Source organism: Hakea prostrata, chromosome 7 (genome assembly GCF_041222555.1).
Source record: "Hakea prostrata isolate BN-2017 chromosome 7, UWA_Hpros_2, whole genome shotgun sequence".
Classification (NCBI taxonomy): domain Eukaryota; kingdom Viridiplantae; phylum Streptophyta; class Magnoliopsida; order Proteales; family Proteaceae; genus Hakea; species Hakea prostrata.
This window is the reverse complement of record NC_142606.1, coordinates 68,894,984-68,910,321: the sequence shown is the minus strand read 5'-3', so window position 1 is coordinate 68,910,321 and position 15,338 is coordinate 68,894,984. Positions and strand designations below refer to the sequence as shown.

Genomic DNA, 15,338 nt, shown 5'->3' with positions numbered 1-15,338 from the left:
TTCATCAATATCCATCATCTCCCAAGCATCAATACTTGGCTCTTGGATAATCTCTTGATAAATTGAAGCTTCAATATCTTCAATTCCTGCTGATGCTAGCTTGGCCAAAATATTAGCCTTTGCATTTTGTTCACGAGGAATCTGAGTAATATCACAATAAGAAAAATGAGCATTAAGTTCATTTTCTTTAACCAAATATTGTGCCATCTTGTCCTCCTTTGCCTTATAGAGACCTTGTACTTGACTCACTATAAGTCGTGAATCACTGTATATCTTTAAGCTTTTGACCCAAACGGAGCTAGCCAAGAGCAGTCCCACTAATAGAGCTTCATACTCATCTACATTATTTGTTACCGAGAAGATGAAGCGAAGGGCATAATTGGTGGTGAAACCACTGGGACTCTGCAATACGAAATTGGCTCCACTACTTGTTGCATTACTAGCTCCATCCACGAAGAGTGTCCATGTTTCCAAGGACATCTCCTGAGTATCCTCAACACGCCAACCGGTGGTGGACTCAACTACAAAATCAGCCAATGCTTGACCCTTAATAGCAGTCCTGGGTTGAAAATCAACTTGGTGTTCACTCAGCTTTATGGCCCAAGTGACCAATCTTCCTGCTAGATTTGGGTGATGCAAAATTTTTTTAAGGGTGCATTGGTGAGGATTGTTATGGGATGAGCTTGAAAGTAAGGCCTAAGTTTTTTTTATAGAAACAATTATAGCCAAAGCATGCTTCTCTACCTCTGGGTATCTAGTCTCAACATCTAAAAGAACATGAGAGACGTAGTAAACATGCTTATGGATGCCCTTCTCTTCTTGTATTAATACACCTTCCTAATGACTCGCAACCTCCTTCTCCTTCCCCACCTCATCCAAACTCTCCTCTTAACACTCATCCCATGGTAACTAGCTCCAAAGCCCACCATCCACCTAGAGCCCTACTTACATCCATCTCTAATGATACCCAAATTGAGCCTACCTCTTTCACTATTGCTAACGAATACCTTCATTGGTGAATGGCTATGGATGATGAATTTAATGCCCTAATAAAGAATGACACTTGGTCTCTTGTCCCTCCTCAGACGAATGTTATAGGTTGCAAGTGGGTATTTACATAAAATAACACCCAATGACTAGGTTGCAAGTGGGTGTTTACATAAAATAACACCCAATGACTAGGTTGCAAGTGGGTGTTTACTCATGAGTGTGGGTGTTTACATAAAACAAAAAACAGAATTCGAACTGAGTGAACTCCAGAAGAGAAATCTTCTACCTTCTCATTACCTTCAAACTCTTCTTTATTTATAGATGTACAAAAGGGAAGACAAAGGTGAATAATTTAATACAGAAGGAATTAAATAAAGATGAAATTTTAATGCAACATTGAACAAATATATATATATATATATATATATATATGCATTAATACAGATAACTTGAGAATACAGGTACCCATCCATCACAAGATACAATTAGATGCATTATATATTGATAACTTGAGAATACAGCTACCCCTCCATCACAAGATTCTTGGTCTTTCCAACCCAACCAGACTAACAGAGATTTTCTTATATAGGGTGTGTGGGTGGGGGCTTCAAAAAAACAAACACCCCCCGCTTCTCCCTTCATAGGGGTTGTTTTTTAAAACCAAAAACAAGGGGGGCCCGGGCCGTTTCCGTTTAACTGTTGGGGGGGGGGAATATGCTCTTTGAGCATGAGTGAATGTGAATGAAAATCATTCATATGGAGAGTTTGTGGAAATAAATGAATTTGTGGATATATGTCCATGGAATACCAATGGACTATTTGGTGATTCATTGCACTAAGAGAGAGGTCATGAATGAAGGGTTATGGGAATACCTATGGACTATTGGGTGTTTCATCTCCCAAGGAGAATTCATGAATGGAGGTTATGGGACCTTCTATTTCCTAACAACAAACTTCTCATTTCCCTAAGATAATTATGGAGGATTTTGGGGACTCTTGATTTCCAAGAAACTTCTCGTTTCTAGCTTGGTTATTAATAAAGCTTTTCATTTCCATAACTTAATTCATTTAGTTTGGGGAATAATGACTATGGCTTTTCATCTTTCAAGCTAGTTAAAGAGACATTGATCTCATCTATAAATAGGGATCCCTCCTTGGTGAAGATGGTTGTGTTGTGTTGTGTTTTCTTTTATGATTTAAGAAGAATGCTAAGTGTGTTTTAAGGGAAAAACAATTTGTGAGTGTTGTTAATGGTTTGAGTTTGGCTTCGAGTTTGGTTTTGTATTTGAATCGTGTGGTGATAGAAGGAAGGCACTTGTCAAGTTCGTCGTTGCGATATACTTTGTGCTAAGTACATCGTTGTTTGTCGTTGTATCCTGGGAGACAGACGTCCGTTGAATCCTCAAGCACACTGTGGAGGGGACGAATCTGTTTTAAGGAAAGCGTCTGACGCGCCTCGACGGTTTTTCCTTTATTCTTTTTTTTTCGGTTCAAGTTCTATCTTTCCGGATCTTCTCTTAATTCTTTGATTCCCCTTAGTATATTATCATTTTTGGCTAACAATCTTAAAACATATTATTTAAGGTATAAGACATGGGTTCTTGTTCCAAGCGTCAAAGAATAGAAGAAGTCCAATCTCTGGATGGGAAGATGGAAACCTTTGATGGGCTAGTTCTTGATAATCTTTTGAGTTTCTGGAAAGATAAATTACTTACTGCAGATGGTGGTGTAAATGAGTGGACAGTAGTTGTGGTTGAAATACTTAGTGATTGGTGCAAGCATGGTGAAAATCATCTTGATTTTATTGTTGAGAGGTTATCCTCTTCAATTGATTTATTAGACATCATGGTAAGGGCTGAAAGTTTCTTAGACACTTTAGCTGTTAAGAAACTCCATGAACTACTATCTAAATTGCTTGATGCTCCTTTCCTAAAGACCTAATGAAAGGGGACCATATGATATTTCCACCAATTTTGATGTTTGAAACATCAGTACAAGACTATTATATGTTTGCATGTTTTATGTAATTCTAATGAAAATCCTCATTGAGATATTACATAGTGGTTGTTGCTTTAGTATGAAAACTTTCCTTAAATTCTGAGAATGAATTTACAAGGATGACAACCATGGGTTTTCATCTATTTATTTGGTTGTTTAAAATGTTAACCTATCATTATAGGTTATAATGTTATTTACTTTACTTTCTCAATATATTTAATGTAAGGAGAAATAAAGTTGAAAGGAAGAGAAGATGATGATGTGTATGGATATATGATTTTTCATCTTCCTGTGCTAAATATGGGTAAGTAAAAGGTTTTTCCAAAGTATTGCTTACTCAAGCTAAGGGCACCATTACATTGGTTCTTATTAGTTTCAAATACTAGGTGTTTTGAAATTATTATTTCAATTAATTCATCTAATACGTATTGAATTGTGGCGGCTAAAAATCCGTTAAGAAGTATGGGAAGAAAAGAAGATTTTAAGTTCATCTTGTGAATATTATTCTTCTGTGAGATACTTTGTTCAAGGTATTTATCCAACTTTATCATGTTTTATTTAATATGATTTGCTTTTGTTGGGTTGGATGCAAAAACTCTAAATGATCAAAGTTGTTAGCCTTGAGTTTATTGTTTCAAAACAAAGTTAAAGGCATGATTCTTTTGGAACTACAACAGTTCATTGGGTTACAATTTTCATGAGAAAAATGTGTTTACTTGGTTCACGTGATTGTTATATCAAACTATATTGGTATTTCCAAAGAGAATGTTTTGGAGTTTATGGCTCCATAATTGCATTATGGAACGGATGAATTGCATAAACATATGGGCTAGATAATATTCTAGTGTGATCAATATGTGTAACTCTAATACTTTGGTATGGGATTATTGAATCATATGCATATTGCAATTTCCTATACTCATAGAGTATCTTGGCTTAAAATAGCAAAAAGAGTATGGTCTTGAAATTGGATATTGACCAAAATTAGAATTGCTATCTATTGGTATTTAATTTATGTACTCTTTCATGTAAGTGGAAATAGATGGAAAAGTTTGAAGGGTTGAACCTTAAACTTGGATATAAATGATGTTGTTTTGTTTAACAACACTATATCTAGTATGATTATTAAAAGCTAATCTTCCTACTGTTGGAGAGGTTGAGTCAAATGCATTAACGGTACAGATTTTGTTCAGGTTGAAATATGGGAGATAACACAAGTGTGAAGGCTCCTGCGGCCATGACTCAATCGGTCTCGATTCCAATAAATCACCATGAAAAGCCTGAAAAGTTTGGAAGACTAAACTTCAAAAGTTGGCAACAAAAGATGTTTTATTTAACAACTTTGAATCTTGCGAGATTCTTAAAAGAGGATCCTCCTATTGATGGGAAGGATGGTTCAAATGCTCAAACGATTGAATCATGGAAACAATTTGATTTCCTATGCCGGAACTATGTTCTGAACGGCTTGACTGATGCACTGTATAGTGTGTATAGTCCTAAGGGTTCTGCCAAGGAACTTTGGGAGTCCTTAGACCATAAGTATAGATTTGAGGATGCTGGTGCTATAAAGTTTCTTGTGGGCCAGTTCTTGAATTTCAAGATGATAGACTCAAAGACTGTGATGAGTCAAGTTCAAGAACTCCAAACGATCATTCATGAAATTCATGTTGAGGGAATGACCATGAGTGAGTCTTTCCAAGTAGTTGCAATAATTAAGAAGCTACAATCTTTGTAGAAAGACTTCAAGAAATATTGGAAGCATAAAAATAAAGAGATGATTTCATTCTCTATTGATATATGTGCAAGTGTATTTACTTGTATGTTGCACTATGCATATATGACAACCTTGGGTTGTGTTGGAAATTTTTCTTATTAATTACATTTTGTTGTAATCATATGAGATTGCATGTTGCAAATTCATCAAGTGGATTTAGAGTATGTGGATTATGGATATAGTTTGCCATGAAAAGGGTCGTAAGAGATGAAGGATGTAGCATAATTCATGCAATCCAATTCATTAGTGTTGTGTGCATGGTGCTTATGACTTACATATGGAGCACATACCAAATATATAAGGTTATAAAACTTTATATATATTAAACCCGAATTGTGGGGGGTTATGTGAATTTTCATGGAAAAATGAAAAAATTTGAGATCACGGCAGTCATGTGATAGATGACTTCTTTATCAGTTTATGACTGAAAGTAATGGATCTCGTAGAAATCCTTCAAATTAGAAGGTGGTAACCAAATTCATGATAGAATTTGAGTTTGTAGCCTTAGATAAATGTATGGCAAAGGGGCCAAACGGCAATGGAACTTCTAAGAAGATATTCCCAAGTTGGGTATATATGAGGTTATTTTTAAGGCATTCTAGTGGTTAATATTTGGTCCATTGAATTGTTATGGACTTATTATATGGATGATCATCTGGTTTAAACCACTATGATACTCTCAACTTGACCGCACCCATCCGTATGTATTAGTTGCTTAAAATACATTATTGATCATGATGGGTTTGAGAGGTGCAAGTTAAAGTTGTTTATACTATAAGAGATGTGAGGCATAGTCTCTTAATGGTTAGTGCACTTAAAATTTGTGAAGTCCATTCATGGACAGAATATGTTGATGCTCCATTAGTAGTAACTTGACAATTATGAAAGTGTATGCGCATACCTACAGACTGCCTCTATTTATAAGTTTTATCGGCAATGTGGTTTTGCAAAATTGTTTTATCTATAGTAAAAACTTATCTATTTTCATCTCGGTTTTTTGCAAAACCAGTCTTGTTTTGTTATGGCAGTTTTGTATTTTGAGTTCCCTAATTAGTTTGGAACTTTTGGTAATTGTCAAGGCAAGCTAGAAAGAAAGCTACAAGGCTTGCTAGAAGGCAAGTTAGAAAGCAAGCTAGATGGCGAGCATCTCGTGTAGGAATGGATTGTATAGCTGATCAGCTTCATACTAGAGATTTATATATCTCAAAGTTACACGGGAAATGAAATTTGTTTTGGTTTCTAGCATCTCTTATGCCTGCTATATGTATAGCTAAGCTTCTATTGAGAGAATGCAGAATGTGATGTATAACAGTGAGTCAAGACTCATATGTCGTTGACATAATACTATTGGCTAATTGATCCCGAATGAAGTCATAACATATGACTGTGTAAGGTCAAAAGAAAAAGGATTGCAGATCCGATGACCAAAGGTTGAATTGAGATCAAGTTAAACAAACATCAAGAGGAATGGGACTCAAGCCCATGAATGAATAGGTTGATTACAGTGGAAACCTAACCTAGTTGACTGGAGATCCCAAGATCTAGGTTCAATAGGACAACTAAACTGTAATGAACGAGTGAGATCACTGTGGGGGGTTCATCCTCTACTCATTCCTAAGATGAAAACAGTGATACCCGTAAGGAATAGGTTAAGCTTATGCTTTTAATGATTCTTACGCATTGGACAAACGTTGGATCCGAGCGGAGTAATGCGGGTTACTCTTAAGTAAGAAATCACCTATGTGAGAGAGAAGAGGGGCCGCTTCAAAGGAGAATTGTGAGGGCTCAATTCTCTAGAAACTCTCGCAGAACCAGGACGATGTCCACGGCCAAAATGGACATAACCATGAGAACTGTAATTGTGTCAGAGGAATGTCTGTGTGGAATATATCATCATTTACATAAATGGCAGACAGTTCAAGGACATCGCGTCTACTGATCAGCTAGTAAACTAAATATACTTTCACAAGGGAAGGTTCAAAGGCAAAACCTACCTATCCTATGCAGGCTTTTACCGTAGAATTCTATCACCTTGTCGGTCGTTGTTTATTTTGTTTTTCGTCTTCTTTTTCATTCATGTGGGGGATTGTTGGAATATGCTCTTTGAGCATGAGTGAATGTGAATGAAAATCATTCATATGGAGAGTTTGTGGAAATAAATGAATTTGTGGATATATGTGCATGGAATACCAATGGACTATTTGGTGATTCATTGCACTAAGAGAGAGGTCATGAATGAAGGGTTATGGGAATACCTATGGACTATTGGGTGTTTCATCTCCCAAGGAGAATTCATGAATGGAGGTTATGGGACCTTCTATTTCCTAACAACAAACTTCTCATTTCCCTAAGATAATTATGGAGGATTTTGGGGACTCTTGATTTCCAAGAAACTTCTCGTTTCTAGCTTGGTTATTAATAAAGCTTTTCATTTCCATAACTTAATTCATTTAGTTTGGGGAATAATGACTATGGCTTTTCATCTTTCAAGCTAGTTAAAGAGACATTGATCTCATCTATAAATAGGGATCCCTCCTTGGTGAAGATGGTTGTGTTGTGTTGTGTTTTCTTTTATGATTTAAGAAGAATGCTAAGTGTGTTTTAAGGGAAAAACGATTTGTGAGTGTTGTTAATGGTTTGAGTTTGGCTTCGAGTTTGGTTTTGTATTTGAATCGTGTGGTGATAGAAGGAAGGCACTTGTCAAGTTCGTCGTTGCGATATACTTTGTGCTAAGTACATCGTTGTTTGTCGTTGTATCCTGGGAGACAGACGTCCGTTGAATCCTCAAGCACACTGTGGAGGGGACGAATCTGTTTTAAGGAAAGCGTCTGACGCGCCTCGACGGTTTTTCCTTTATTCTTTTTTTTTTCAGTTCAAGTTCTATCTTTCCGGATCTTCTCTTAATTCTTTGATTCCCCTTATTATATTATTTTCTTTTTTTCAACCCCACCTCAACACACTAAAAATAAAATATAAACAAAATTATATCACACTCACCCACACCACCCCCCCCCCCTTTCTTTTTTTTTTTTTTTATATTTCCTACCTACTACAATTTACACCCCCCCCACCAAACACCAAAAATATTTATTAATTTTTATTCATTTTTCCCCCCTTCCCCCCCCCCCCCCCTCTCCCTCTCGCCCCCCCAAACCTAATTTTAATTACCAAAAAAAAAAAAAAAACAAAAAAAAAAAAAAAACCCTACCCCAACCCTTATACCCCCCCCCCCCCCCCTTTTTTTTTCGCGCCTTTTTTGGGGTTGGGTTTTCCCCCCCCACCCCATAACCCCCAAATTACCCCCCCCCCAGACCAACCCGTTGCCCCACGTAGTGCAACTCTGGGGCTGTAAGAAAATTTTCCATCTTTGACTCTTAATTAGGTTTTCAGAAAACCTATAATTTGTGTTGATCAAAACCTCATTTTCAGACTTTTAAAGTTGTGACTACTTTGCATATCTATGGTTAACATTTGTTTTTTGTTGTTGTTGCCGTTGTCATTGGAATTATAGGGGATGAGGATATTACACATGCCTTGGTCAGAGTCGAACCGATAACTTCTTCATTGATAGGTGTTGGTTTTTACCACTAGAACAACTCTGTGTTGGCAACTTCCTTGGACTTTATCCATCTATATAGAGGCTGCCACCTGTGGTGCTAAAAGGACATCCACTTTGTTGCTTGAGCTTAAATCCACCCCATTTCAAGAATTACTAAAACCCAATTCTATGTCAGAATGCGTTTCCAATGAGGGAGTGCAACTGTAGCTAGGAGAGCCCCAAACGTGACCACAAATCCCACCTATTTCAATGAAAGATTTCTTCCTAGAGAAAATAAAAAATTGAACTATTACTGAAATTCCAAAAGTGCCCCCTTCCTCCATCTACTCCTCCTTAAACGACACAACGATACTCGTTTGTGCTTGTTGGGGGGGGTAATCTGGTAATTGTCTTTTTAAGTCATGTACTGAACCGGTTGGGTTCATACGGTTCATAGCCTTTGTATATTATGAGGGTTGGGTTGGTTCGTGGGCAATATGCAATTCGTGTTTTTCTGATTTTTGAGGTTTTGTTCTACGAGTTCTTGGAGCTCTCTGTGTTCGTCCATGGCAGTCATCTTCGAGCATCTGCAACTTTGATTTCCAAAGGATCTTGATGAAGATTGTTGAGGGCTTTTGATCAGAGGAAGAAGACGAACACTCGATGGTATTATTGGGGCTTATTGTCACCTGTACTAGGTGTTATCACGAACTCTTCCCTTCTTCTCCTTCTCTGTAAACATCCCTAATTTAGTGCAGTTGGATTCAAACTTGAATCCCGGAGACGTAGGCAATCTTGCCGAACTCCGTAATCATCTCTTTGTCTCAATCTTGTTTAAAACCCTTGTATGTTTCGGTCCATATAGAATTAGGGCATGAGGCTAATAACGATCACAGATTGGCATCAGAGCCTTCTGGTTCATGTTCTATGTTTCATTTTAGGTTTTGTTTAGCATCTAATTCCTAAATTGATTGTTTGCTCATATGGTTTACGGTTATCTCAATTTACAATCTCAGTTTTTCTTGAGTTCTTTCGCTGCCTACCTCTGTTATATGACTCAATGTATTCGGTTTTCATAAATTCTATACAAATTTGTCGTATATGCCATCCTTATGAAATAATCTGATTTCATATGTCATGTATATGATTCGGTTTTATGAATAACTTTGCTAATATGTTTCATATGATCTTGGTATATTGTGTAAATCTGTTTGTAAATTGTTAGGTGATAATCTAGTATGAGTAGGTTGATTTTGATATGTTTAGTGCTTAATTGATCACATTAATTCTTGTTTTCTGATTATATTAGCTGTTGCCCTAATTTTCTTGTTAATATTTGATACAATACTTGGTCTATATTGATCTGTTGTGTTAACAATTTGTTAATACGGCTGCTGAAATTGTATAAAGTGTTCTTATGATTTTGTGGTTAATTAATATCTGATTATTTAATCTTTGGTTAAGATAATCTTTTATTTTCAGAATTGTATAGCAGTATTGTGAATATTTATTCTTGTATATACTGATTGTTGTATGGTACCGGCTTCAAAGTGGAGCCAGGCAAGGGGTTTAGTCTACCAGGGGAGGACACTCCTCCCAGTGTGGTCAGTGGGGTTACCACAGGCTTGAGTAGAGCAGTAGGTCTAGGGGGGAATCCTAGTTACCTAGGTTTGGATACTCCTATGGGGGGTTCCAGGGTAGATATTGAGAAGTTTGATGGCACAGGGGATTTTGGGATTTGGAAAAGAAAGGTCCGAGCCTTAATGGCTCAACAAAAGCTTCTAAGATCAATAGATGACCCAGTTGCTTTCTTTGAAAGTATTGAGCCAGTCTTGAGGACTGAAGTGATGGAGAATGCAATTGGTTGCATGCTCTGGAACATCACTGATGGGGTTATCAGGTGTCTTGATAATGATGACAATACTCCTATTAAAGTTTGGAATAAGCTTGAATAGATCTATCAGAAAAAGAATCTAGATAATGAGATTTATCTAAAGGAGAGGTTGTATGGGTTTAAGATGGACCCTACAATCAGCCTTGACAAGAACCTAGATATGTTTAAGAAGTTGATTCAAGACATAGCCAATATAGTGGAGAAGACTAAATTGGAAAACCAAGACTTGTCTATTATCCTATTGAATTCACTTCATAATGATTATCTTGTTGTTAAGAACTCAATCAAGTATGCTTGTCAAAACATTTCGTTAGAACAATTGATTGATGCCTTAAAGAATAGGGATTCTGAACTATTGGCTTCTGGTAAGACTAAGGGCAGTGGGGAAAATCTGTTTGTTAAGGGCAAAGGCTCTTACAAACATGGGAGATCCAAAGGGAAGGGAAAAATATTTGAAATCATGAAAATAACAATAAGAATAATAATGGGAACAACAAGTCTGATGCAAACCTCAAGAGATGCTTCTTTTGCAAGAAAGTAGGTCATTTTAAGAAAAATTGCTTTGCATATAAAAGGAAAATGAAGGAATTGGAGACTTCCCATTCTGATATGCCTGGACCCAAGAATGGTCAAGCCAATGTCTATGAAGACATCAGTGAGGTGCTTACCATCTCTGAGGTTAGTAGGCAAGAAGGATGGATTTTAGATTCTGGTTGTACTTATCACATGTGTCCTCACATGCACTGGTTTACACATTTGTCTGAATTAAATAATGCCAAAGTTATGATGGGAAATGATGATTTATGTGATGTAGTTGGTATTGGTTTTGTTGAATTGATGAATCACAATAAATCTATTCTCACTTTACATGATGTTAGATACATACCTGACTTGAAGAGAAACTTGATTTCAATTAGTAGCCTTGATAGTGCTGGGTTTGTAACTTGTATCTCTGGGGGTATTCTTTCTGTATCTAAGGGATCTCATGTATGTTTAAAGGGCATTTCTCAGTCTGGTTTGTATGTTTTTGATGGTAGTACATTCCTAAATGATATCTCAAATATTTTTTGTTTGTCAAGTGAGTCAACTATCACTAGTGTGTGGCATGCTAGGCTAGGACACATAAGCAATAAAGGGATGCAAACTCTAAGTAAACAAGGCCTGTTTGGCAAGGATATAATTGAAAACTTAGAGTTTTGTGAGTCATGTGTCCTAGGTAAGCAGCACAGGTTAAGCTTTGGAGCTGGGTCTCACTTATCTTGGGCTATATTAGAATATGTACATGCTGATTTGTGGGGACTTGCCTCAGTCTTGTCTTATGGTAGAAACTCTTATTTCTTATCTCTTGTTGATGACTATTCTAGGAAAGTGTGGATCTTCTTATTGAAGACCAAGGATGAAACTTTTGAAAAGTTCAAGTATTGGATTGCTTTGGTAGAAAACTTGAGTGAAAAGAAAGTTAAAACATTAAGGACTGACAATGGATTATAATTTGTTAATGAGATGTTTAATGGATTTTGTAATGACAAAGGGATTCAAAGGCATAGGACTGTTAAATATACCCCTCAGCAAAATGGCATTGCTGAAAGAATGAATAGGACAATATTAAACAAGACTAGATGTATGCTCATCAGTTCAGGGGTGCTCAAAGGTTTATGGGGTGAAGCTGTTTACAACAGTGTTCACCTAATCAATAGGAGTCCTTCTGTTACCTTAGGGTTTAAAACCCCTGAGGAAATGTGGTGGGGGAAACCCCCCAGTCTTGGCTACCTTAGGGTATTTGGGTGTGAATCCTTTGCTCACCAGAGCATTGGTAAATTAGAACCCATGAGTAAAAAGAGCATCTTTCTAGGGTATCCTAAGGGGGTGAAAGGCTATAAGCTATGGGATAGGACTGTGCCTGGTGTCAAGACCTTTGTTAGTAGGGATGTTCTCTTTAGGGAGAGTGTGTTCCCTTGTCTTTCCATTAACAATACCAATTTGAATCCACTTGATCAAAGAATGATTGACTTCACTCAATTTGATTTAGGGCAGGCTGATTTTTCCTTAAGTCCTGCTTAGACTCTTGATTCTAGTATACCTAAAGAATCCTTGACTTCCCCTCAACCTAGCTCTAGTGATGAAGAGTCTGAGGTTGTAGTTTCTGATATTGAGAGTGGGCCATTGCCCTCTCCTGAGACTTCCACTGGAGAGGTGGAAGAAGTTCCTGATCTGAGTAGTTACCAATTGGCAAGGGATAGAGTTAGGAGAGTGGTTAGGCCACCTAGAAGGTGTTTAGCCAACTTTGCTCATGAGACTGATATTTCTGTCTCTGATATTGGGTTAGATGAACCTAGTTCCTATGAAGAAGCTTTGGGTTCCAAAGATAAAGATTTATGGGTTCAAGCCATTAATGATGAATTAAATTCATTAAATAAGAACCAGATTTGGGAACTAGTTAAGAAGCCCAAGGATCAAATGTTATTACCTTGTAAGTGGATATTTAAAATCAAGGATGATGGAGTTGATAATTCCAAAAGATATAAGGCCAGACTTGTTGCAAAAGGTTTTGTTCAAAGAGAAGGGGTGGATTATGATGAAATTTTCTCTCCGGTTGCCAAGTATAAGACTATAAGATTGTTGTTGCCCCTTGTTGCTCAGAATAAAATGACTATAGAGCAATTGGATGTGAAAACTGCCTTTTTTTCATGGCAATTTAGAATAAAGGATATATATATATGCAACTTCCTTTAGGCATCTTGGCAGCTGGAGAGGAATCACAAGCTTGCTTGTTGAAGAAATCTCTCTATGGACTTAAACAGGCTCCTAGGCAATGGAACAAACGTTTTGACTCATTTGTGTTGAGTGTAGGGTTTAAGAAAAGTGTTTATGACAGTTGCCTATATTTTCTCATTTCAGATTCTATTGTGTTGTATCTAATACTTTATGTTGATGATATATTGATTGCTTGTGTTGATTCTAATCTTATTCAAGATGTTAAGGACAAGCTGAAATCTGAATTTGAGATGAAAGAACTTGGGACAACCAAGAAAATTCTAGGGATTGAGATTTATAGGGATAAGGGGGAGGAAATTATGTTCATTGGTCAAATGTTATATTTATTGAAGGTGCTTAAAAAATTTAACATGCTAAATTGTAAACATGTAAATGTTCCTTTAGCTGCACATTTTAAACTTTCAAATGATCATTGTCCTAAGAATAACTTTGAAAATATGAAATGTCAAAGATCCCTTATTCTAGTCTTTTAGGTTCTCTTATGTATCTCATGATATGTACCAGACTTGATATTGCTCATGTTGTTAGTGTACTGAGTAGGTTTATGTCTAATCCTGGTAAAGAACATTGGCTTGCTCTCAAGTGGCTCTTAAGGTATTTGAGAGGTACTGTTCATAAAGGTTTAGTGTTCAAGTCCACACCTAGTGATCTTATTCTTGAAGGATATACTGACTCTGATTATGCTAGTAATATAGATAACAGGAAATCATAATCTTCTTATTTCTTTATGTTATCTGGTAATTGCATCAGTAGGAAGGTGCAACAACAACCTATAGTTGCTTTGTCCACTACAGAGGCTGAGCTTGTTGCTGCATCTGAATGTGTTAAAGAAAATATATGGTTGAATGGTTTGTTGTGTGAACTTGGTATTTTAAAGATTAAACCTGTTGTCTTTATTGATAATCAGAGTGCTATCTATTTATATAAGAATCCGGTTTATCATGACAGAACCAAACATATAGATATTAAATACTTCTTTCTCAGGGATAAGATAACTGATGGTTCACTTTTAATTGAAAAAGTAAGTACTGAGCATAATCCTGCAGACTGTGGTACTAACTCATTGCCTCTTTCTAAATTTCTACATTGTCTTGATTTGTTGGGAATTGGTGATGTTGTCTCTTAGTACATATGTTCTGTAGTTTTGAGTTGTATATTACTTGTTTTAGATTGTGGTGTGTGTCTTGTTGTTGTTTGTTTGTTTATCAGGTTTTGCATTTGTTGCAGTTTTAGGGGAGATGCTACCTAAATTTTTTATAACTCTTTCTCTGTCTATCTCAGTTATGAGATATATGCCTGGTGTGTGCATGTGTGCTCTTCATAGTTATATAAGTGAGTTGTGAGTTATGAGTTATGATTAGGGTTTCTCTACCTGGTGCAGTTTGTTGCATGGTGTATCTGCATGGAGTCCTTAGTGTTGCATAGTTAGTATATGTCTAGGTATTTTGCATATTTATTATTTGCTTTGTACTGTGGTCTCTTTTGTTTGTGTGTGCAGGTACACTTGGATGATGATGGTTGTAATCCAGCTCACTATAGTCATTTTGGATGTACAGATTAAGGGGGAGATTGTTGGGGGGTAATCTGGTAATTGTCTTTTTTAAGTCATGTACTGAACCGGTTGGGTTCATACGGTTCATAGCCTTTGTATATTATGAGGGTTGGGTTGGTTCGTGGGCAATATGCAATTCGTGTTTTTCTGATTTTTGAGGTTCTGTTCTACGAGTTCTTGGAGCTCTCTGTGTTCGTCCATGGCAATCATCTTCGAGCATCTGCAACTTTGATTTCCAAAGGATCTTGATGAAGATTGTTGAGGGCTTTTGATCGAAGGAAGAAGACGAACACTCGATGGTATTATTGGGGCTTATTGTCACCTGTACCAGGTGTTATCACGAACTCTTCCCTTCTTCTCCTTCTTTGTAAACATCCCTGATTTAGTGCAGTTGGATTCAAACTTGAATCCCGGAGATGTAGGCAATCTTGCCGAACTCCGTAATCATCTCTCTGTCTCAATCTTGTTTAAAACCCTTGTATGTTTCGGTCCATATAGAATTAGGGCATGACGCTAATAATGATCACAGTGCTTCCTCCTTTACCAGAGCAATCTTTGCCTTTATAACTAACCCTACATGGCTACATTTTCCACTCGGTGCCCTTCACATCTACAGTAACTACATTGTGAAAGTTCGCAATCATACATAAACCTATGCATGATGGAATAAAAAACTTTGATGCACCCTAGTTCACATCGCGCCACAATAGCTAAAGTTGCAAGCTCTTTTTATGGAACAAACTGACCCTTTTTTGAATTTTGATATTTTGTTGCCTAACACCAATGAAGCTGGTAATTTTACTTGATACACAGTAAC

At 36.8% G+C, this 15,338-nt stretch overlaps 1 protein-coding gene across 1 annotated transcript; it reads left to right on the top strand.

The window, feature by feature from the left end:
• The first annotated feature begins 4,189 nt into the window (after nucleotides 1-4,189).
• Nucleotides 4,190-4,723, top strand: LOC149011857 (uncharacterized). Its single transcript, XM_089162777.1, has one exon. The coding sequence runs from the start codon at nucleotides 4,190-4,192 to the stop codon at nucleotides 4,721-4,723; it is 534 nt and encodes a 177-aa protein (XP_089018903.1).
• Nucleotides 4,724-15,338: the final 10,615 nt, after the last annotated feature.